Consider the following 25,576-nt stretch of genomic DNA (forward strand, 5'->3'; position numbering starts at 1 on the left):
TTACTAACTTGTGTTTATTGTATCACGATTTTAACGTATGTTTTATTTATTCGTAATATAATATACCATATCCACGTTCTACTTTTGTGATAAAAGAAACACGAAAATCAATTTTAATGGTCATTTAAGTATAACAGTAAGCCACACTAATCTTATTTTAAACTAATATATATATGATAAATTAAATCTTTTTGTTATACTCAAATAATCTCTTAGCAATGGAATATCTAAGTTTCCTTGAGTCTTTTTATATTAACCATTTTCAGTATTTCACAACATGTTCTGGAGATTTTCTTATTATTGTACATGTTAATGCAATTATATATGCTACATGTATTAAGTTAACACAATTTACTATAAACTGCTACCCATGTTTGTTGAAATCAAAGACATAACAGTTTTCACTAATGATTTATATAAGGCGAAGATTTTTTGTTTTGTTTTTCCGGCTAGTTTCTCATTATAATTTAGTATATTTTCATATTGACATGCCACATCAATTAAAAACATTACACGAGTTATTTAAAAGTGTAAGAACAAATCCCAATGTAGTTTATTTTTACATTTTGCCCTAATTTTTGAAACTTTCTCTCTGCATTGGTTGAATTTCATTAACCTAACGTTAAATCGAATACAAATCCCAAACGATAAGTGCCACAAATATGCTTGTTTTGTACGTTTTCAAAGAGAAACAAATGATAATGCTGCAGTAAACTATTCTGAAACTTATTATTTAAAACTAGTAGAGAGATCAAAAATAAAAGTTATTTCAGTGCTTCTCGAGATCGAGATAATTCCATTGACCTGACGCTGTCTTGTTTGTTTCCTAGAGCCTCATGCTACGCCTATAAAACACGTGGAAACGCCGATTACGAAACCTGCTCTGGAAAAACCCGCTGAACCTTCAACCAATCAAAATATTTGTTCCGAATGCGGTCGATTGCTAGTGTAAGTCCGAGTATTTTTCATATTTTCTTACTCTATTTATAAAGTTAAAAATATATTTAAAATACACCACTATAGCTTAAAGTTCACACATTTTGATTTTTGAAATAAGATTATAGTTTGCCAAAAATATTATATTTTGAATAAAATTTATCTAATGTTGCTTAAGGTTTTGAATACGTGTACAATAGTGAAATACTTGTTTTGCCTAAACATCTCATGTAGGCGCAATTCAAATTAAAAAAAAAAAGTATCCTAGTTAAAATTATTCAGGGCAGTTTATTTAATTTTTGGAAGCAAGCGACCTCTTTGATTTTTAATCTTTTGTTTAAAATAAATAAATTTATGTATATATATATATATACATACATACACACACACACACATATATATATATATACATATTTCAATTCCTTGCAATTTAAATGGCGAATTTCAACATTAATGTATTTTTCTTCGTATTATTTTCTGTTAAGTTAAAATGCAATTAATTTCAATATTTCATTTCACTGTACTCAAAATACTAAGAATATTAAATATCCTAAACCATTCAGCTCTAAAGAAATGAAGTTTTGACTTCAAATGTATCTTTGGAAAACTGCAATCCTTAAACGGAACGATAGAGTTAAACTGTGGGCATTATTACAGATGATAAGCCAACACCATATGTTAATCAATAACTTGCTACCAATGATAAAAATTAATTAATATTCGAATGATGAATGTGAATATCCTTTCAGGGTATTGGATGAACGTAGTAACTATTGTGTCATTGTATATAGTATGTAAAATACACGAAACTTCCAGATCTTTCACAACACTGCTATACTACCCCATATGTACGTACAGCCAGCAGATACGATACTTTCAGCTTTTTCATAACCGAATGCTGTACTCTCCCGTAAACACGAGCAACGTGTTGACCGGTATTGCTAGTTCTGATACAACCAAGTGATGTGGCACTTCACAATTAAAGAATACAAAACTTTTAATAATTACATCATCTTGTTTATGATATGTATTGTGTGATTTCGTAATTAACAATGTAAAACTTCCACCATACTGTTAGTTATAGCACCATCAAAAACTGTATTGTTTAAACAGTAATAATACGTAAATTCAACACTGATAGCTCTGTCACCATTAAATATTGTACCACCTGGCACATGAAACAACAATAAGACTTGATACTGACAGTTATACGATCACCAGGAATCGTAGAATTCTATGTTATAAACAAACATTTATATTATCTTAACTTTAAAATGTATCTCTCTTAAGCACTGACCCATGAGAACAAAAGTTCAACAATGACTCATAAGTGTTAATTTTTACAGCGTTTGCCAACCTGGTAAATTATAGTTTTGTCAGTTCATTTTTTCTTAGTTTATCATAAAACGTGTCTTCTCTTGGCGGATTAGTCAGTTGCTTTCAACCATATATTTTGACTTTAATATTTCGTTGCTAATAAGGCGAGAGACCTGTATAAAATCCAACATTTCAATAAATTAAACAAGTTCCCTAATATCTAAGACCATTCAATATATTAATGTATGACGTGCATTTTTTTTATTAATATTCCTATTATTGTTATAGATATACGATTACAAGAGAAACTTTAAAACGCTCCGAATAGTGTTTTTTTTTTTAACTAGTCTTATTACACGTGCATTTCAGTGGGGTATTCGTGAGAGTGAAGGATAAAAATCTCCACGCGGACTGCTTCAAGTGTAGTACTTGCGGTAACTCGTTGAAGAACGTAGGTAAGGAGAATTTATTATACGTAGATTACAGTTCTTTCAACAGCTCATATCCAGCGAATATTAATATCAAGTACTTTAGAGATAAGGTATTTCTCTAAACAGTTGACATTTGGACTTAACTTTTGACTGGTGAAAACTTGGAACTATAGTAATAACACTGATTGACCTTAGAACAACTTTTCGAAAGAAACAGTAGGAGAGGTAACTTATTTTACTTGAATTTCTGCTGCCTAGAGTTATATTAAGGACCTTTATTGCTATTTTTCGCTTTCTTTGTCAGTTATGTTTTCTGTTTTAGGCTTACTCAAGAGTAGTAATAATCTTGAGAAGCAATCCTAAGGTACGCACATTAAATTACTTCACATTTCTTTTTGATGATTCGGTAACAAACTGAATAATAAAGCTTTTCTTGAATTGATAGTTGATAAAGTTATCCCTTGTCTATACCTGTCAGAATATTTGTGGATCTTGTTTCTAAGCTATTTCTTGTTCTGGATTCATTTGTAAACAGTTTCAAACATCTGATGCATGTCTTCTTAGGTCTTTAGTAACGTTCAAAAGGTTGTATTTGTGATATCCAACTAAAGTAATATAACTAACATAAATTATATTTGAAATTTAGTGCAAAATAAACGATAAGTGGAAATTTTATTTATTGGAAAATAATAAAAAGTCACATCTTACGAATGGATGATTCGTTAATTTGGGTACTGCTAATACAATATCGATTGAAGTAATTATTCCTCGGAGAAACAGCGATATGTCCTAACAACTTATATTTCTGAAGTTCTGTGAACAAAAGCTTGAATTCATTACTAAAAGTAGTGTATCTAAATGAGATCGAACTTATATTTTGTGCAATATGAGAGGAGTACAACATTTTGTTAAAAGAAATTTGTCCAAACCCGAATATTGTGAGAAACTGTGTATTTTTAACAGTGAATAAATAAACTTTTTTAATGAATAGCATAAGTAAATATACACACTAAAGCCGTATTTCTGATGAATGTATGTATGATTACTGGTAAAAACGGTATATTATATATAAAAGGCACAAAGTTTTATACCTGACTATTTTTATTAACAAACATAAGTAAATATACACACTAAAGCCGTATTTCTGATGAATGTATGTATGATTACTGGTAAAAACGGTATATTATATATAAAAGGCACAAAGTTTTATACCTGACTATTTTTATTAACAAACATAAGTAAATATACACACTAAAGCCGTATTTCTGATGAATGTATGTATGATTACTGGTAAAAACGGTATATTATATATAAAAGGCACAAAGTTTTATACCTGACTATTTCTATTAACAAACTGTGTTTCCAACTTTGTGCTTGTCAGAGAATATAGTTATCTAAATGTTTGTACAAACAAACGTCAATCTGTGGGTGATTATGTGTTCCTTATACGTTTTCACATTTCTTAATCAATCAGTATCGAACTTGACACAGTGATAAAGGGTGACATGAGAAAGATCATGATGGGTTCAACTCCCCATTTAATTTTATGTTGATAGAATTCTTGAAAATGATATGTCTTTCTTTTCAGGATTAGCACCTTTATGTATTTTAAGAAAATAAATAAAACCATAATTTCCTATCCTTTGTTACAAACGAATTTTTATTTCATTCGTCCAACGGACGGCTACTCCAGCTTGCGTATATATATATATATATATATATATTTACAGTAAAAGAGTTTCTTGAACCATTACTATCAAAATTAAAGAATGTTTTCTGTGAAATTTGCAAAAAAAACAAACAATAAATTTATAGGATAACAAGTTAGCGCGTTTGTTTTTAATTCCTTATTAAACGAATGAAAATTTAATGTTTAAGACAACCAATGCTTGTCATATTAGATAAAATAATTGGGTTCAAGAGGTAAATATCGCTATTGTAAAAGCCAAACAATTCATACACAAAGTTAAAAGTTAAGAAGTCAGAGATTATCGTGTTTCTTACTACTACTTGACCCTCTAAATTCGTAGACCCAGCATGGCCAAGTGGTTGAGGCAATCGACTCGTAATCCGAGGGTCGTGGGTTCGAATCCCCATCACACCATACATGTTAGCCCCTTCAGCCGTGGGGGCGTTATAATGTGACGGTCAATTCCACTATTCTTTGGTAAAAGAGTAGCCCAAGAATTGGCGGTGGGTGGTGATGACTAGCTGCCTTCCCTCTAGTCTTACACTACTAAATTAGGAAGGGCTAGCACATTGTAATTAGACAGATAAAAAGCAATTGAAAGAAACTGATAAGGATTCTAAGAAAGAACAGCTACCAATGAAAAATAGACACTACACTCAATAACCAGTTCCTTTATAAAGTAAGCTTGGTCAAAGTAAAGCTCAGACCATTAGAAAAAAGTACATCAACCTACTGGAGCAGATAATGCATTTAACACAATCACAGTATTAGTTTCTGCAAGCAAACAGCCCATATATGCATACAGGTGTTTATTTTATAACTGATAACCCTATTATAATTACATACATTTTAGCTTATTGATTTTTATCTTACCTATTTCCTCTCATATTATTATATAGAACTGGCTTCATTAATCTGTAAGTTACTTTTAATTTTAATCTATATGGTTAACATTTCATCAGGTGTTGTTCATAATTAGTAGGAATATAAAATCTACATCATAACGATTGTTTGTTTGTTTTGAATTTCGCACAAAGGTACTCGAGGACTATCAGTGCTAGCCGTCCCTAATTTAGCAGTGTAAGACTAGAGGGAAGACAGCTAGTCATCACCACTCACCGCCAACTCTTGGGCTACTCTTTTACCAACGAATAGTGGGATTGACGCCCCCACGGCTGGGAGGGCGAGCATGTTTGGCGCGACTCGGGCGCGAACCCGCGACCCTCAGATTACGAAGCGCACGCCTTAACGCGCTAGGCTATGCCAGACCAATTATGTGGCATACCTTATTCATTTTTATTCCAAAGTACATTTATGTATGTTAATTAAGTGAAAGATCTCGTGTACACTTTCCATTAGAACCTCATGTAAATTGTCTAGTAGAAACTTTCATGTATATTATCCAACAGAAGCGTTCCCTGTTCTTTTATAATAAATGATTGAAATTTCCTTACTTGGTATAAAGCTGTATCTACTTGAACTACAATAGTTCTATAAACAATTGAACTTCCCTGCTAATAAATATATATATATATATATATATTAGTGAAAATAATTACATTTTAATGAAGTTAAATAGTAAAATTATAAGGAAGGACTGCGTTAAAAACAACAAAAAACCAAACCTCTGACTAATTATATAATTTATTATTTTATCTCAAAAGCAAGCCGAAACAAAAACAAATTAAACAAAAGAAACGCTACTAGTAGTACCTTTTTTCTTTGTGTTTTATTTTTATTTCAATTACTCATTTACTTGAGAGAGCAGTCGCCTTTCCACAACTGCCTGCAGGTAGGGAAGGGTGATATAGATGTTGGGCGTTGTGGGCTTGAGCACCTATATCTCGCTCTTCTAATTTCAATTTTAATTCTATATCTATTTCTGTTCTTTATTTCTTATGTGAGACTGGCGAATGGAGGTTAAAACTGATAGACGGTGTATCCTCACCGCTATATGAGTTCTACTTTCTCAGTCACCTTCAAAACCTAGGGTACATTTTATAATCCCACATTGTAGCTTGTACTCTGTGATCTTTCCAGTTGATGCAGCGTTTTTGTTTTGGCTTGTTTTTGAGTTAAAATAACAAAGTATATATATATAGTATGTAAGCACGCTTTAACACAATAGAATTCAATTGAAATTAAATAACACTTTCTTATTTCATCTAGTAGTGAGTTCAATAGCATGGTTTCAGTAGTAACAGCAATATGGTCTGTAATATGCATATCATACCAGATCATTTTAATTTGTAATGTAGAAATGTTTTCCTATTTTAACTTCTTTTTCTGTGTACTAATTACTTTCTATAATATAAAACAAACAAACACAATTACATATGAATCTTCCATTTCTTCTTCAGGGTACTTCAACATTGGTGAAAAGTTGTACTGTGACATCCACGCCAAACAAGCAGCCAGGATGATAGCCCCCAAGTTTGAACCTATTACCGTGACCCCGTAAGACTGTCTACGCATACTTTTGCTAGAATGTTTAAGTCATTAGAAGCTTTTACCAAAGATTGTGTACACCGTGACTGTGGTGGATCAGCAAAAATAACGGAGTTTTCTCTGCTGACCAGTGTCTACTCTGTCCCCCCCCATAAAAAAAACTTTCCTCAACTGTTTATATTGCTTAAAACTTCCTTATAAGTGCTTGTGAGAAATCATTCTACGTAATCTTTAGTTCTTAAAACGAAATTAAAAGAAAACTCATGTTGTTTTTTCCTATAGAAAAGTGATGGAATAAATCATTTCTTCCGCTTCTTTATGTGCCTCTGTCTCCCTACTTCCTTCCAGAAGTTTCTTTGTTTAGAGACAATGCCTTCTTCCTAAAATTCCTGTGAAGTGTCTCGTTTACAGGATTACAGAGACAATTGTAGTTTGTTTGTTCGTTTTTTCGTTTTAGCCTTTGGAGCTTTAAAAATAACAGAGCTGTCTTACAGACATTAGAAAATGACATTAAATATCGGTGTGTTTGTCTTATATGAATCTTAAAATAACTTTGAAGATCGTTCGGTCTCATCAAATTTTTATTGGTGAAAAAAAATTTAAAGAATTTTCAGTTTGATAAAATTGTATCAACGCATTGTTCAGAAATGAAATCGTTTTTTTGTTTTCGCAAATTTTTATTTACAATTTAAAATTCAAGACTCAAGTGTGTTATTTGTCTAGAAGATAAAATTCAACTATCAATGAAAATATAGATTACAAAAAACTACACGAACATAAATATAACAGAAGAAATAAATATTAATTAAAAATTTGTTTGATATTTACAATGGGTTATTCGAGCAAAAGTTTCATATTACTTGTAGTTGCCCTTCACTCTCGTATACAATTTATATTTCTTCCAGTAAGTTACAGCATCCATTGTTTCTTGCTGTTACCTAACAATTATCCAAACGTTGCCAATAACAACCAACGTGAAGTATTCTTCTTGCCTTTTATGGAAGATGTTCAGATAATGGCATAAAGTTGATTCATAAAGACTGATTGTATATTAAACTTTAACTGGATATAGGTTTTAAATAGAAAAATATCAATTATAACCTGACACACGAGAAGAGAGAGTGAAAGTTCCTCCATATGGTAGTGTTTGTGCTTAACGGTAATTATACGTCATTACAATCATAATTTTATAATATTATAAATATTATAATTTTAAATATTATACGTTTTAAATCTGATGTCAAATTTTCTTCCTTACTTGGTGCGTTTTTTTATATTGAAATTTATTTTCAAATGTATCTGAAGTCTCGATACTCTGTTCCATATATCAGGATGTAATCATTACTATTACAGGCCCAGTTGTCCCATATATCAGGATGTAATCATTACTATTACAGGCCCAGTTGTTCCATATATCAGGATGTAATCATTACTATTACAGGCCCAGTTGTCCCATATATCAGGATGTAATCATTACTATTACAGGCCCAGTTGTCCCATATATCAGGATGTAATCATTACTATTACAGGCCCAGTTGTCCCATATATCAGGATGTAATCATTACTATTACAGGCCCAGTTGTCCCATATATCAGGATGTAATCATTACTATTACAGGCCCAGTTGTCCCATATAGCAGGATGTAATAATTACTATTACAGGCCCAGTTGTCCCATATATCAGGATGTAATCATTACTATTACAGGCCCAGTTGTCCCATATATCAGGATGCAATCATTACTATAACAGGCCCAGTTGTCCCATATATCAGGATGTAATCATTACTATTACAGGCCCAGTTGTCCCATATATCAGGATGTAATAATTACTATTACAGGCCCAGTTGTCCCATATATCAGGATGTAATAATTACTATTACAGGCCCAGTTGTCCCATATATCAGGATGTAATCATTACTATTACAGGCCCAGTTGTCTCATATATCAGGATGTAATCATTACTATTACAGGCCCAGTCCCACTGTTCAAAAATATTTCTACAATTGTCACAAAACACTTTTATTTTTTAATAATAATACTGCGTGTTGTTAGGGTTTTTTTTTAGTGCAAGAATGCACAGCGAGCTATCTGCGCTCTGTCCATATTAGGAAATCGAATATTGTAATGATAAAAATGTCACACATCTATTTTAACTACAGTCTTCAAAATAGGTTGCTGATAATAAACGTAAGTGCGACTTGTACTTGCATCTTTAACAGTATGCATAATCAGACATACTATATTTTCATGACTTCCATAGCTTGTATGCATTTAATATTTTGTTGTAACGCATGAATTTAAGTCCGACTAGCTAGCTGCGACATCTACAGATTTATTATAGGGTCAGCCTGCGCTCTACAATTAATCGAAAATAAATTATTAATTATTCTGAAGTTTCCTTACTTCTCGTTACATTAGGATGAAATGTGTTTATAATATATTTTATTTTCTATTATATACGTGTTTTAATGGACATAGTCCAAGTAGAACTTCTTAAAACAATAAATTAAGAACCACAAACTTTTAATAAGGGATTTTGGCTAGATGATTAGGCCTTTTTGTAATAAAATTAACGTGTTTGATCAAGTGTGGCAAAGTATTATAAACTTTGATGAAACTTTAAAAACTCTCACGTGGTGTTAATTATCTTCTTATCGATGCGGTCATATACCAGTTTTTAGATATTATGACAACATATATGTTTACATACATTCTGATTGTTTGTTCAACTTGTTTGTTTCTATGTACGCACTATGTTTCCTGTAACCTCTGTTTACCTTCGTAGTCCTGGTGGCAGTGATACAAAATATTTCTTATTTTCCGGTTATCTGTGTAATAGATTTTAATTGAATCACGTGTATTTATTACTACATATCAAACCGTATAAAATTATATGCGCTACTTGCGTAAAACGTGTCGTCTTTTAATTTGGTTGTCCACCACAGTTACGGATATTAAACATATTTTGTTTTTAGATACTTGAGCTTGGATTAAGAAAACAAATAACAAATAACACCATGAGCACTTGAAAATAGAAATACAACTTAACTAGTTTCATACTTACTCGTTACAAAACTGAAGTGTTATTTTTTTTTTGTAATGGCTAGGTTAACTCAGTACAGTTTAATTAACGCTATGAATTTGGAGCGATTTTCATTCATAGAATAATTTAATTGTTCTTTCTAAATTAATATTTTGTGGCAGAGAATAAATAAACTTAGTAATTTAAGGAAAAAAGTGTCAAATTTGATGATTTAATAGCAACAGAAGATGTGGCTTTATAAAGAACATTAAGTAGAAAAAGCAAAACGTCACGTGAAATGCTTTATTGTGTATTTTATATAACTTGTAATTTGAATATAACGTATTTTTATACTGCTGTTAACCTTATACGTTTTCATGGTACAACTTGTTATGACATAATTTTTCTAATATTTCTATTTTGTTTGTTTTATTTCTGTTATACTGTTTTATGTGTTTTCGCAACTTATCGGTCATGCTTATTATACACGTATTTTGTTTCGTTAAGTAAAGATTATGTTACGTAGTTACGCGTAGTATATCGTTTTATTTTTACTTTTATGTTATTTAATACTGAACGTTTTTATAACATTATGTTTCCCGTTTTATGTCTTCAACATTACTAAAAACCTATCTTAAGCCTTCCCCGATTTCTAATTTGTACCAAACTGTTGAACTAAACAAGTTCTTTTAACCAATGTTGTGAGGAGTTAACGCTGAAATGCGATACGTAATTTTTCTGACCACTTATTTAACATTTAGGAAAAATCCTCGCACCGTGCTAAAAGAAAAAAAGAAATTTCCTACCAAAAACTGTTTTATATTTTGATTAAAAAAATAAAGGCTATCACACTTAATTGTTTCTTTGTTTGTATTGAATTTCGTGCAAAGCTACACGAGGGACATCTGAGCTAACTGTCTCTAATTTAGCAGTGGAAGACTAGAGGGAAGGCAGCTAGTCATTACTACCTACTGCCAACTCTTGGGCTACGTTTTTACTAACGGATAGTGGAATTGATCGTCACACTATAATGCCCCCACGGCTGAAGGGCGAGAATGTTTGGTATGACGAAGATTCGAACCCGAGATCCACAGATTACGAGTAGAGCGCCCTAACCATCAGGCAATGTTAAGCCGTTAACATAGAAACACGCGTTTTGTTGCACGTGCAAGAAGTAACGTTGAAAACTTTCAGCACCATACAGTCACCACAGCTACATATAAAGTACCCAGTCTCTTGTCAAGTGTTTTACAACACTGCAGGACTAATCTTTGTGAAGGTTCTTGGATATGTTAAAGCAGTTTGTTACTTACTCTCAGCTTTACTAATATAATTGTCTCCCGTTAGTACAGCTGTAAGTCTACGAATTTACAACGCCAAAATCAGGGGTTCGATTCCCCTCGGTGGACTCATCAGATAGCCCGATGTGACTTTGCTGTAATAAAACACCCACACTAATATAATCCATATCCTTTACGAAGTGCCACAAAAGAAAAAAAAAACTACCGTATTCGTAGTACCCGGAAAACAGAATGTTTTGTTGATAAAGCCTCTATTTCGGACTGGAGAATATTTCATTCATTATGGTATGGATGATAAGGAAAGAGTACTGTCCAGTAACACATTAATAACTTCTATTGGCTGTGTAAGAATAAAAAAATACAATACAGCAACATACTTTACCTATTATTTTTTTGCACGTTCAACAAACCTTGTGTCTCTATGTTAAATGTTTTATCCTGAATGACCTCAAGAATGTTTCCAAATTTCTTGGATATATTGTATTTACTAATCGAAATATGAGCATACTTCATAATCTGAATTTAAATTATCATAGTAATATGAATCTGATTTCACTCGGTGGTTCGGATGTGAACACTCATGAAAATATGAGTACATTAAACAGGCTTATTCTGAATAAACTTCATAGTTTGAATCCAAATTATTTTAACACTTTGCTTCCTAAAACTGTCTGTGCATGAAAAGTTGAATTTAGAGTAAAGCCATAATCAGTATTTTGAATCTGGATATAGTTCAATAACACTGTCTAATTTTACACGATAATATGAAATGTAATATAAGTTAATATGGTGATTTAATGTAAATACATCGAAATTTTGTCCGTGACGCATCCTCTTTAGAATGTCTGTTGGTTAATTCATGAATTTAAAATCTAGCTTAATTTCTGTTATGTCAGTGTTAACAATAAATAATTATTAGATGTTATAAAAATGCACAGATTACTAAAATATCGTGATAAATATAAAAACTAATCATGTAAAGCTTGTCAGTCATAATAATTGTTTAATACAAGTTTATGTAATGAATATTTCTGATTTGATAACGCCATCTAGATCAGCGGTAAATTTGAGGACTTCTAACGCTAACATCCGAGTTTTGATACCCGTGGGGGGCACAGATAGCCCATTATGAATATTTGTGCCTAGTTAGAAACTAGCAAACTGTCTAATAAACTTTATTTATCAACGTATATTTTATTTAAAAAAATTAGTTTTAGTAATGGGGTTAGTTTAATTATATTCAAAAGTTATATATACATATACATATATATATATATATATATGGCAATTCATTGAATGTTTGAGTAACTATGAAAAAGTAATATATGTTAGAACAACCTTGATAAATCATAAAATGTTACAGCGATCTTTCTATCTAGAGGTCGCTTTAATCACCTTAAGAACTTTATTAGTTATCGCAATATTTGTATTTCAATGGAATGGAAAAAAACCTCACGTTTCATAAACATTTCAAACTACCTTAAAATTATTGTCTCTAAAACATGCTAACTTTCTTTATCCAGGGAATTATTTCAGTAACCATTTTCTATACTTTGAAAACTTTGGTGTTTGAGAAACATTTTATTATATTAATGGAACTGTAAGTCAGGCATGGCCAGGTAGTTAAGGCGCTCAGCTCGTAATCCCCGTCACAACAAACATGGTCGTCCTTTCAGCCGTGGGAGCGTTATAATGTTACGGTCAATTTCACTATTCATTAGTAAAAAATATTCCAAAAGCTAGCAGTGGGTGGTGATGACCAGCTGCCTTCTCTCTAGTGTTACACTCCCTAAATTAAGGACGGCTAGCGCATATAGCCCTGGTGTAGCTTTGCGCAAAATTCAAAACAAACAAAATAGAACTATAATTTCTCAGAAAGATGTTTTTATACTTAGAAAACTATAAGTCTCAGAAATAATTTTTATACTAAAAGTAGTATATCATTTCAGAAACATCTCTCTACTTGGAAAACTTTGCTGTTAAAAAGACACCTTTTTATGCAAGAACATTATATCATTCCATAAGCATCTTTGTCCACTTTGAAAATACTTGTGTCTAAGAAACGCCGTTCTCTATCTCAAGAACTTTTGTGTTTCAACATCCCTGAATACCCGAAGAATTTTCAAGTTTCTATAAAAAATCTTAGCATTTCTAACAACTTCGTTAATGTTAATCTTTCAGAAACATGTTTGGCTTACTATAATACTTACTATAATATTTATTATAATACTTGTTACAATACTTACTATAATACTTGTTATAATACTTACTATAATACTTGTTATAATACTTACTATAATACTTGTTATAATACTTACTATAATACTTGTTATAATACTATAATACTTGTTATAATACTTACTATAATACTTGTGATAATACTTACTATAATACTTGTTATAATACTTACTATAATACTTGTTATAATGCTTACTATAATACTTGTTATAATGCTTACTATAATACTTGTTATAATACTTACTATAATACTTGTTATAATACTTACTATAATACTTGTTATGATACTTACTATAATACTTGCTTACTATAATATTTATTATAATACTTGTTATAATACTTACTATAATACGTGTTATAATACTTACTATAATACTTGTTATAATACTTGTTATAATACTTACTATAATACGTGTTATAATACTTACTATAATACTTGTTATAATACTGTGGTTCTCCTAGAACGTGCGCAACCATTTCAAGAGCTTCGTTTCTTAAAAACACCTTCCATTACACTGGTAATTTTGGTTTCTTGGCTAAACCTTAAGTCATTTATATAACTGTTGAAACTAATTTAGATTTTGGAAATGACTGTAACTACATGAACAATTTCCTTTCCGGAGAACTTTGATATTTTGGTAAAGCATTAGCCCACTTGGTAACCAACAATTTATGAATGTTTGTAGTTGTCTAGAAACTTTTCATTTCCCTGGTATACTTGTAGGTATATCGAAACCAATTCGGACTTTTGAAACCACTATAACCACTTGAATAACTCCAGTGTCTGAAAATCGCTTGTGAAACCTTAGTTTTTGAAGTAAACCTAAGAACCTCAAACATTTTTAATAAACGTACTTATTTTTAAATCATCCATAGCACTTAGAATAGGTTAGTTAGTAAACGTTTTAATACCCATACCAGCCGTTCAGATATACAAGCAAGTCGGATTAAGCTAGTGTGGGACCTGTAACATATGCTACTTTTGCTACTAGGATACAAGTGTATTTACTTGCAGAGCCTAAGCCTCTTTCAAAAGTTGTTAGTTACATAGGAAGCCTTAATATTGTTTTAGAATAAATAAGTTATCAGAAAATGTATTATGAGAAAAATACTTTGGTAAAAGAAAGAAACCCCACATTTCCAAAAACAATGCTTAAGAATCTTTAATATTTATATGACCTTCTTTCTTAGGAATAAGTTGTGGCCTTCGGAGAGGCTTATTTCTTACGAATACTAAATCTCCCTGGAGAGCCTTGTTTCTTGGGAACATCTCAGTCTTTTGAAGAACTTTCTTTTCCAAGGATACTTTAGCCTATAACGCTTACAAAATCAAAAAAGCCCTACAGCAACTGAAACCAAAATCAAACCAATATAAAGGAATAATTTTATATCTATACTAATTAATAACTTAACATCCACCTGCCTCGCCACCTACAATCCTGTACCCGTTTATACTCTCGTCCCTAAGACATGTGTCCCGCAACGGTTACTTGCAAACTTTCTCTTTTTCAACATGAAGATGACCTAGGAAGGTCGAATCGTTGTTCTTTCCTTATCAATAAAAGTGTTAATACCTATACCAGCCGTTGTGAGATACATTTTTATTTCAAGTTGGGTTTCTCGTCATCAAGAGTTGAATCTCCTGATCTTCCTCAGGAAGACTGTCTCTCTGTGCAGAGCCATGTTTCTTAGAAATGATTTAATTTTTCGAGAACATTTCCTCTAAAAATGTTTTAGTTCCTTTTAAAAAAAATCTTAAAAATTTTAACAACATATAAAGAGCTTTAAATTCTCAGATAAATATTAACTATTTTAAATAATATTTGGATTTTCGAAACATTTAAATCTTTCTGAAATGTGCTATACTGTTTATGAGACACTTGTAAATTTCTTGGTATTCTGTTAAAGTATGAACAATAAGTGGAAAATATTCCATTTTCAGAGGTAGTTTCAGCTACTGAATAGTCACTGAGCCTCAAAAATAAATTGTTTCTACTAACGTTACGATGATGACTCGGAAATAGCTCTGCTTACTTGGATAATCTTAACATCTCATGTTTTTTTTTTTAGAACAGCAGAAAATACTGGAAGCTTAAAACTTAATTCTAGCTCCTCGAAAAGCTTGATATCTCAGAAACAGTTGCTTATTTATATGCACATAAGATTTGCGTCTGAGAAAATTTTTTAACAATAAGTGGGAGTCTCTGAAATATCAAAAATACTATTATATACACCAGAGCTCCAGTAACTAAGTTCAATTTTTTAAAAAACATAAACCAATAACATATAATCAATTCTTCCACTACAGCCGATACCACTGTGGAAATTAAACGCAGTTTTGAACAGTTACATATAAGAAGTTGTTGGTTTTGAAATCTACCTTAGGTCCTTTCATTAACCATTCATTTTTGCTTGGATAAGTTAACATACCGTTCAAAATGTAAACTCAATTTCACGGAATTAATCCCACTTATTTTACTACTCCTGAAAAACAGATGTATAAAGTTTTTTCAATGCCTTTCCACTTCTCTTACAAGGAATTCTCCTTCACAGGTTATATTTATTTCTCAACTCTCTCAGAAACAAGCACAAAGATACACAATGAACTATATGTGTTGTTTTCGATACAGAGACCGAACTCCACTGGTGGGAAGACAGAATCAGAGTACAACGAGTAATAGAAGTATAGAAATTCAATTACAGAATTAATAATACGTTAAAAATTTCGACTTTAATGTTTACAAGTTTTAAAACCTTTCTCACGTGTTTTGTTTCTCAGATTTTCACTCTCCAAGTTTGGATTATTTTTTAGTGGGAGTACAATTCCTACAGACTATACCATCCTTGGAGTTGGTTCGGTTCCACCTGTTCCACCTACGAAACTTCCAAGTTCTACGGCCAGCCCTTCAAGTTACAGTAACGTAACCCCGTTGCCGTTCTACGTATGTTTTTTTTTTGTGCTCTTTTAAAACTCAAATTTATTTACCTTTTACTGGTTATCAATATGTTAATCGATGAAGGATTCTCTTTTATTACTTATAATGATTAGCAAACATGTTTGGAACAATGAGCAACACATTCAACATAATAGTAACTTTATGATATTATATATATGTTTGCCCCCACTAGTACAGCGGTATGTCTACGGATTTCCACCGCTAAAATCAGTGGTTTGATTCCCCTCGGTGGGCTCAAATAATAGCTCGATGTGGCTTTGTTATAAGAAAAACACGGAAACACCCATTATATATATTATTACTCGATCTTTTAATTAAGAAATTACCAAAATTATTTTATCTACGCTCAATAGATGGCAGTGCGTCTTTAAAAGCGGTACTGACATTTGGGATGAATAATATGGCTCATATGTGTCGTTTCCTTGTTTAAGCCTTAGTATGCTACTTACATTGGGAAGTTTATTCTTTAAAATATTTAATAAATACAACATGTATTAAAACTCCAGCTATAAAATCACCAAAATTTTTTTCCAAAGGATGAAACATTTGTCACAGCTAAATTGTGAAAATCTATCGCCGAACCGTTTTATTTTAGTACTTAAAATTGTAATTATTTTGTTGTGTGCATGGGTTTTGTCTTACTTTGTAAAAAGACTCTAATTGAATAGATGTTTCTAATATGTTTTTGACACTTCTGAGTTTGTTAAAATTTAATAAAACAAACTATAGCGCATGTAACACAAGTTGTTTTAAACTCGTGTAACAATAGTTAAGAGGAAGTGCTATCTTTTTATAAGCGCTTATATTTTGTACGCCTATTTAAAGGAAGTTTTAAATTCAAAAATATATTTTTAGTCATATATATATATATAAAAGCACTGACATCTTCATTTTTCATAATATATCTCAAACGAATATATAAGTTACAATATGTAAATATTTCATAAAGAAATACAACAGTATCTGTACAAGGATGAGTCATATAAAATCCATTCGGTTTAGCGTAACTTGAAACCCATATCAACTAGCCTAAAATAAAATATTACGAGTATGTGTTTCATTATAGCCGTATTGGGCTATCTTTTGTGTCTATCGCTAAAATCAGGGTTTGTAAATCTGAAACTCTACTGCCCTCTCACCGGAGGACAAATATTTCTTATTTTCATTTATTTATTCATTTATTTGCAAAACCCTCTGATCATTCCTCTAGAAATATAAATTTACCCTTTTAATTTATCGTGTAACTAACATTTGTTTTCTAAAGTTAAAACTATTTTACGTATTGAAATGTATTTCGATCTTTGATTGATATCTTTTCATTTGAATTATTGTTACAGTTATATTTTATTTCAGTGGAAAGCCCAGTTTTGTTTCACTTTTATTATGCTCTTCTTTCCAGGTTTCTAATTGTGGTATAAGGTTGGTTTGAGCTGCTACTTTTGTTTTCGTTTTATTATTACTTTATGTTTGTTTCTTTTATTTCACTCTAGAATAGAGACACATAGAGAACATTATCAGCACCTAACCACTAATAAATTCTCAAGATGTGGGATGAGGTTTATTCGTTTATTGTTAAGCGCAAACTACACATTGGGCTATCTGTACTCTGTTCACCGAGAATATCAAAACTCAACTTTTAGTGTTATAAGCTTTCAGGCTTACGACTGAACCCCTTAAGATTATAGTAAATATTTAACTTATAAACAGCTTTGTCGATGAGCGGGTCAGTGGTAAATTAAAACGTAAAACGGATTCCGTAGTGGACAGAACATAGGTAACCTATTGTATAGCTAGAGCAAACAAAAGAAGTAGTTAATACTTTTGTTCACAAAATTGAGCTGTTTTACTTTGATACCTTTTAAAGATAATAAGAAAAAGTAATCATATAATGCTATCAGACATAATCATAATGTGAAAAAACAATGTCAAAAAATAAAGGGTAAATCTGATATTTAGTATCAAAAGTGATTGATATATGTCTATTGTTAATATGGTCGAATCCGTCCAACATATTGTTCTATTATTTACCTTATAAAGCCATATAATAACCCATGTCGATAAAGAAACACGAATATTTCGTTTCTATGATGTGAACATTTTTTTAGTTTGTTTAATCATAACCCAGTTTTACCATTGTTTAACATGTGTAATGTGTAACTTAACTGAAACACCTTTACAAAATGGTACCACTTTAATGGATTTTTTATTGGAACAAAATAATAACTGTTATTATGCTTTTTAATTAAAACCTTAAACGTGAAGGTTATAAGTCTTTATGGAATATGGTAACAAAAACAACAGTAAGTATTAACTTTATAGTTTTCCCTTCATCATGTTGAATTCAGTAATAATAACATTCTTTCTTGGCTATTCCTCTACATTAACAATGATAGAAAGTTCGTATTTCTTTTTGTATCTAATTTATATTTTACAATAAGGGATTTCCTTAAAGTCCTTCATATTAAACCAAATGTTAGATCAGTTGGTATCATGATACACGTCTATAACTTATGTGATGGTACATTTTAAATACGTCTTAAGAATGGATAAATAAAAATCGGCTTTTAAACTTCCCTGGATGATATTTTAATTTGTCACTTTTTAACTTTTATCAACTGGGAAGCTTAACATCAATTGTAAATCCGAGTCAAAACGATATTCATATTTGCCCGTTAAATCACATCTGTTATCACTTCTGAATATATTTCTACACATTTTAAGGTTTTTCTTTGAATAGAGATTTGCATATCATCTTTTTAAAATATCTGTGTTCAAAAACTGTAGTTTTTCAATAGTTTAACGTCTTTGTTAATTGTTGTACTTGTAGTTTCTGATCAGACTTTTGTTTTTCTTACTTCCGTTCATTTTCGATTTCAACACAAGTAAATAAGGCAGGACATTTTACACATAGAACGAATTATTAGCTTATTATTTCTAATAGTACAATATTAATCATTTTTGTGAGGAACAAACAAACGCTCTCCACACGAACACGAAATGTATTTTGTTAGTTCTGACTGCAGCATCTCTTGCCAAAACGCATACAATCGGCTCTAAAGTTACCACAGAGTTACCATGCTGTTTAACGGAAGCTAAAACTTAGTTTTGTTACCATGTTCCTTAAACCACTTATTCTCATTCCTTGTGCATTCCTCTCAGAAATCATTGGAACTAAGTTACAAAGACGAATCGAAAAGAAAGATTTAGAAAACGAAATAGAAGAATGTGTTTTATTAGTGCACGAGCTTTAAATAATAATTTCACTTAAGTTTCTCTTTAGACTTATTGTATTCTATGTAGAGCTCTGTTTGTTGCAAAGTTTTTCACGTGTTTAAAATTATTGATGATGTAGGCTTCATGGGGTCTGCGCAAACATGATTTGTTTTATTATTTACTAAATCAACGAAAGAACATTTTATTAACGTGCGGTATTCGAACGTGTATACAGTTGTATTAATCTGATGAATTTAGAGACGAGTTTAGGTATTTGAAAATTTCAATTTTTTTAAAAATTATATCGACATTTAAGTTTTTATGAAAAACAACAACATTATTTTAATGATGAAATTGATGGTATAAATTTTTTGCAGTTTCATGTGCTTCAAAGGGTCCTAGTAGAAATGTAAAGCAAGAAATTAAAATAAAAAACATTGTAAGTAAAATCATGGATGAATGAAATGTTTATTAATCATTTGAAAAGCGCCGCCTACATTATTTAGAGATGGGTTTCCGTTTTTTATGCAAGTATTTGTGAATTTTTTGAATAGTTAGTATGTTTCTGCTGTGATGTATGTCATCAGTAGTTCCTTACTTTTTGCCAATGCTTTCTAGCGTGGCACCACAAAGGTGCATCACGTCAACTCCCGTACAAGTTTTCGACCCAAGCCGTTGCGGTCAGTTTTCAGCCCCACAAGCAGTGCTCCTTGGGCTGAGAAGCCTGATGTTGCTTCTTCTGTGGTCTCTAAGGTATCAGCAAAACTAGTCCAGTCTTTGCTGTACGACAGTGAGTTAGGTGGTGATAAAGTCGAGATCTATTTAAACACCTACGACTTTCAAAACCAATCATTTCAAGCACTGTCTGTATAAATAAGTTGTCATCACAACTAAAAAAGAAAGTCACAAATAATTTTCGTTTTATAATTTATTGCTAAATTATTAGTACGTAGCTTTTAAAATAAATCAAACAGTATTCGGTTTTCTTTAGAAAGTGTAATGCAATGCAATATTATATCCATTCTCACTAAAAATGTAACTCGAGTTTTACTTAAAGTTTAGTTTCAGCGTTCTAGAAAAATAAAAAGAAACGAATTGAAAGTTCACAGGTTTTTGTTTTGATCTTGACTCTTGTTATTATCTAATTTTACTGCCAAATAGAAGAGATATATAATAAAGTTTTACAGTTACAAGTCCTCTCGGAAACCATGTGTTATTTTAAAACAAACGTTGGAGTAACAATTTTATTAAGTATTTTGACAGCATTGATCAAAAACGACTATATATATATATATATTTGTTGCTGCAAATAGTCCTACATGTCTTTTTCCAACATAAGCTTTAACTTATCTTCATGTGAATGATTTGTTTTTCAACCACCCAAGTATTCTCTAACGCTGAGCATGTTTTCAGCATAACCAATGAACTGAGCATGCGCAAGATTATAACCAGGTATTAGAAACAATAAGTTTGTTCCTAGTATTTCTTATCCCTAAAGTATCAACACTGATGCCAGACTAGGTTTCTTTTACTGAATGAAGGATTAGTTCTCACGTTATTATATACTGAAGAATCCGTATTTTGCTTATTTATAAGCAAATGTATTATTTAATTATTAAGCGTAGTGCTACGTGAAAATGTATGTGCTTAATCCTTTGATACATAATGAATTGGTTCGAAACGTTATGTAGTAAAAAAATAAGTTGATTTTTTTAAATATTTTTGTTTTTATGGTAAACATACTTCCGGAAATGTGGTCTTTAAAAGTAATGATGCATGAGCCTTTTGTACAAGCCACTTAGAGACGTAAAACCTATGTTATGAAGCCTAAAGAAGATTTTTTGTTTTGTTTTATTGTTGTTGTTTAATTTCGCGCAAAGCTACACGAAGACTATCCGCTCTAGCCCTTCTTAATTTAGTTGTGAAAGACTAGAAGGAGACAGCTAGTATTCATCGCCAACTCTCGGGCTACTCTTTTACCAACGCATATTGGAATTGGCCATCGCATTATAACACCCCTACAGCTGAGAGGGCAAGTATGATTGATGGGACAGGGGTTCGAACTCGCGACCCTCAGATTACCAGTCAATCATCCTAACCACCTAAAAAGACAAAGCGTTATACCTTGGTGAGTAATAAGTAATATCCAGAAATGTAATCATGCCTTTTCAGTTGGTGTGGTATACTCTATTGGACTATTGGACTATTGGACTTGATATTTAATAAACAATTGATACAAATTATGTTTCAACCAAGATGATCTATGACGTAAACAGGCGGCTGGATAAGTACTGGTTTTGAATGAATGGTCTCGTCGGCAGTGGTAAATAGATAAATGCAGGTGAATCATTTCACTGGAAGCACAAATGGGTCCATAAGGAATGACCCAAGTAAAATTATTTTGAGAGCCACATATTATGCCACACCCGTTCTTAAGAAAAGATGCTCTTTACTGGATATACTACTCCTTGAGTTGTTGCTTGATTGGTTGGAAGTCTGTCCATGTTGTATCTTCCTAGTGATTACTTTTAGATACAGATAACTTATTGTATAATGTTGCAAATGAGTCATCATTGAGTGCGCCAAATAACCCATGTTAAGACTAATAACGTTTAGAATTTTCTGTTGAAATAGTTTTGTTACATTAATAGTAAGCCATTTAACATACGTCCGACAAAGACATTTGGTTAGCATTAAAATATATCTGGGGAACCTGCTTGTAAACCAATTAACAACTGATGTTCTTCTATTAACTCGTACTGTATAAAAAAGTGTGTAATGTATATATTTATTTACTTATTCAATAATGTATAAATTCTGTGTGTAATAACAAAATATTTCTTTATCAAAATAACTTACTCATTAGTCTATTATACAGAAAAGTGGCCTGGCATGGCCAAGTGGGTTAAGGCGATCGACTCGTAATCCGAAGGTCGCGAGTTCGAATCTCCGTCGCACCAAACATGCTCGCCCTTTCAGCCGTGGGAGAGCTCTAATGTGATTCTCAATTCCAGTATTCGTTGGTAAAAGAGTAGCCCAAGAGTTGACGGTGGGTGGTGATGACAAGCTGCCTTCCTGTAGTCTTACACTGCTAAATTAGGGACGACTAGCGCAGATATCCTTCGAGTAGTTTTGCGCGAAATTCAAACAAGCAAACAAATATACAGAGAAAACAATTGAATGTTCTTGTATGTGTGATTAATCTGTTTTTAAACTTACTCTTCGAACTACATTTCTTGAAAAACCGTTATACAAGTTGATTAACAGGAAAGGATTCGTCCTCATCGTAGACTGGCCAAGCTGAAGAAATTAATCACTCTGAGGTCACACTACAGATTACTCAGTCAGAAAACACACCACAGACTAACCACGATGCTCCCTCAAAAACTAACCAGTCTGAGGTCAGAGAACACACTGACCAACCCGATTTTAAACATACCCAAACGACCCAGGATCGCTCTGGCGCTATTCATTTTCTTTCATCTGTAATTCCATCGAAACGTGAGGTAATTCTATATAAGCATACTTGTTAACTATGTATGTTACTGCGTAAAGTAATTTTGGAACTAAACCTAAGAGACAATAGTCTATTATTTCATGTGACTTGATCCATAAAGGTAATAATAGAAAGTTGTCAGTTTTTTTTATTCTCTAAAATAACTTACAATCATGAAAATTATTGTTATTTTAATGAAGTTATGTATTGATAATGACTATAAAAATATTTTAATATTTAACTGAATGTCAACGAGAAATGAGTTAAAACAACGTTCAGCGCCATCCTCATAATGAATCAGAACATAATAAGTGTTAAAAATAAAAGCAATGTTCCTAAAAATGTATACCTACGTGTACATTTAAAAATCTATATATGTTTATGAGTATGGGGGAGCTTAACTTCCCAAAACAAATAAATGTACACCCGATTGTATACAAATATAAATACGTATCTTTTACAGTTAAGCCTTAAAAAGTACAGAATCGTTACATTTTTTAAAGGCTGGGAGATGTATAGTAGAACAATTAACAGAATGTGCAAAAAATTATAAAATCGTTTTTTTTAAAAAAGCCTATTATGCGTTTTATATTATGGCCTGGCATGGCCTAGCGCGTTAAGGCGTGCGCTTCGTAATCTGAGGGTCGCGGGTTCGCGCCCGAGTCGTGCCAAACATGCTCACCCTCCCAGCGTGGGGGCGTTATAATGTGACGGTCAATTCGTTGGTAAAAGAGTAGCCCAAGAGTTGGCGGTGGGTGGTGATGACTAGATGCTTTCCTTCTAGTCTTACACTACTAAATTAGGGACGGCTAGCACAGATAGCCCTCGAGTAGCTTTGTGCGAAATTCCAAAAACAACAACAGCGTTTTATATCACATCTAATATTAAATCTAAAGTTTTAGATAATACAGAAATAACTTGGTATCAGAAATTGGATTCTGATAACAGTCACCGTATCTTTTCTTCACATAATTTGCCTACTTAAATAACAAAAGTTAGCGTTCTACAAGTACAGAAAACGACAACTTATTTTAAAGCTGCTGTCCAACCCACGTTTTAAGTGTTCCACCGTTAGTGTATTTCTGCCACGTCGATTAGTACATAGCTTAGAAGTCCCCCCCCCGCTAGTATCTGGGGTTCGATTCCTCTTGTGGGCTTAGAAGATAGCCCGCTGTGGCTTTGCTATAAGAAAAAAATCACACAATCACAGCTCAGCTCAGAAGTTCTTACCGAAAATAAACTAGTCCTCTAAACAATGAGATTTTTTTTTTCCATTTTTGATACGTAATCAGTAAAAACTTATGTTCAGAAAAAGGGATAGAAACTGTACAATGAAACACGAAACACGTTCCATTTAAACACGGTCCAGTCCATTTAAACACTGTTCTCACAGTAAGTTGATAATAAACTCAGAGATAACAAATATTACAAGTGACTTGACTTGTCCCTGTTTATAATTCATTTTACTTATTTCTCTGAATATTTATTTTATCAGTAGAGAAACTCTCTGTAGTATGTGTTTTTCTACGATTATTTTAATGTATGTTGTTGTCAACGTGTAGTAAGTATGTTGTAGTCAACGTGTCTGTGAAGAACAGTAAGAAAAAGAAAACATTATGTACTTAAAACTACTGTGGATCTGGATCTTCAATAATGATCCTCATGATTAATTTATTGTAATCCGTTAGTACAACGGTACAAGGTCCTGAGAATTCAATTAGAAAGACCGAAAATAATAATTATATCACAATTTGCAGTTCAATTAGCTTTTTGGTGATTAAGAGAACTTCCCCCTCTAAAGTGAAATGAAACTTTACTGAGCGTCATGTTTTACTATCGATTCAATATAATACATTAACACGGATCTGTACTTAACTAGTCTGTTTGTCACATAAAAAAAAACGAAAGAAAAAGAAATATGAACATTAATTAAATCAGCTGGAAAACTAAACAACGTGAACTGTTCTGTTGGTGCGTAAAGAAACAAAATCTGTGTCAAACAAGATTTGGAAATACGTCTGACCAGTGTGGATTTATGTTTCATATCTGACGTCTGATACTTCTGGTTCATGCAACTAAAGCGCTGGCCTTTGGTTATTAGTAGTCGGTAAACATCTGGTAATGTACTCTAAACGTTTGAAAACCAAAAATTATTAAAGAAAATTGTGCTCACAAACAAGATAAGTAACATTGTAGTATTGACAATTTCTGTAATGTGCTTGGTTAAGAATCGATCTGTTCGTCGTCAGTGTTGACATGTAATAAGAAGCGTTCACTTACGAATGGTAAGTATGCATATGTTACGATTAGTAATTGTCGGTATATATCTAACAATCACTGTTTAACCTTCGGATGTGGTTATATGACTGACAGACATTAGACTCGTGTGTTCTGACAAATGTGAATTTTTGGTTTGAAAATGGTTTGCATTAAGCATAACGTAGCCCCTAATTACTGTTATTCATCGGACGGTCTTGGCAAAGCTCTGAATTAGGGTTATTTACTGCTACGTGTTTATTGATTATTGT

At 31.9% G+C, this 25,576-nt stretch overlaps 1 protein-coding gene across 9 annotated transcripts in view; it reads left to right on the plus strand.

Annotated features, from left to right (window-relative positions):
• The window catches only part of LOC143255820 (PDZ and LIM domain protein 1-like), a 91,978-nt gene that overhangs the window by 49,752 nt on the left and 16,650 nt on the right, over window positions 1-25,576 (plus strand). For 3 of the 9 annotated variants that reach the window (XM_076512103.1, XM_076512105.1, XM_076512104.1), the window contains exons 6-11: window positions 831-948; window positions 2,623-2,708; window positions 6,735-6,831; window positions 16,195-16,324; window positions 20,171-20,305; window positions 22,843-23,058. In XM_076512103.1, coding sequence (XP_076368218.1) covers window positions 831-948; window positions 2,623-2,708; window positions 6,735-6,831; window positions 16,195-16,324; window positions 20,171-20,305; window positions 22,843-23,058 — 782 coding nt within the window. The remainder of the gene's footprint in view (window positions 1-830; window positions 949-2,622; window positions 2,709-6,734; window positions 6,832-16,194; window positions 16,325-20,170; window positions 20,306-22,842; window positions 23,059-25,576) is intronic. The other 6 variants (XM_076512106.1, XM_076512108.1, XM_076512107.1 and 3 more) reach the window with 3 other exon arrangements.

The sequence above is a fragment of the Tachypleus tridentatus genome, chromosome 7 (genome assembly GCF_004210375.1).
Source record: "Tachypleus tridentatus isolate NWPU-2018 chromosome 7, ASM421037v1, whole genome shotgun sequence".
NCBI classification, from domain to species: domain Eukaryota; kingdom Metazoa; phylum Arthropoda; class Merostomata; order Xiphosura; family Limulidae; genus Tachypleus; species Tachypleus tridentatus.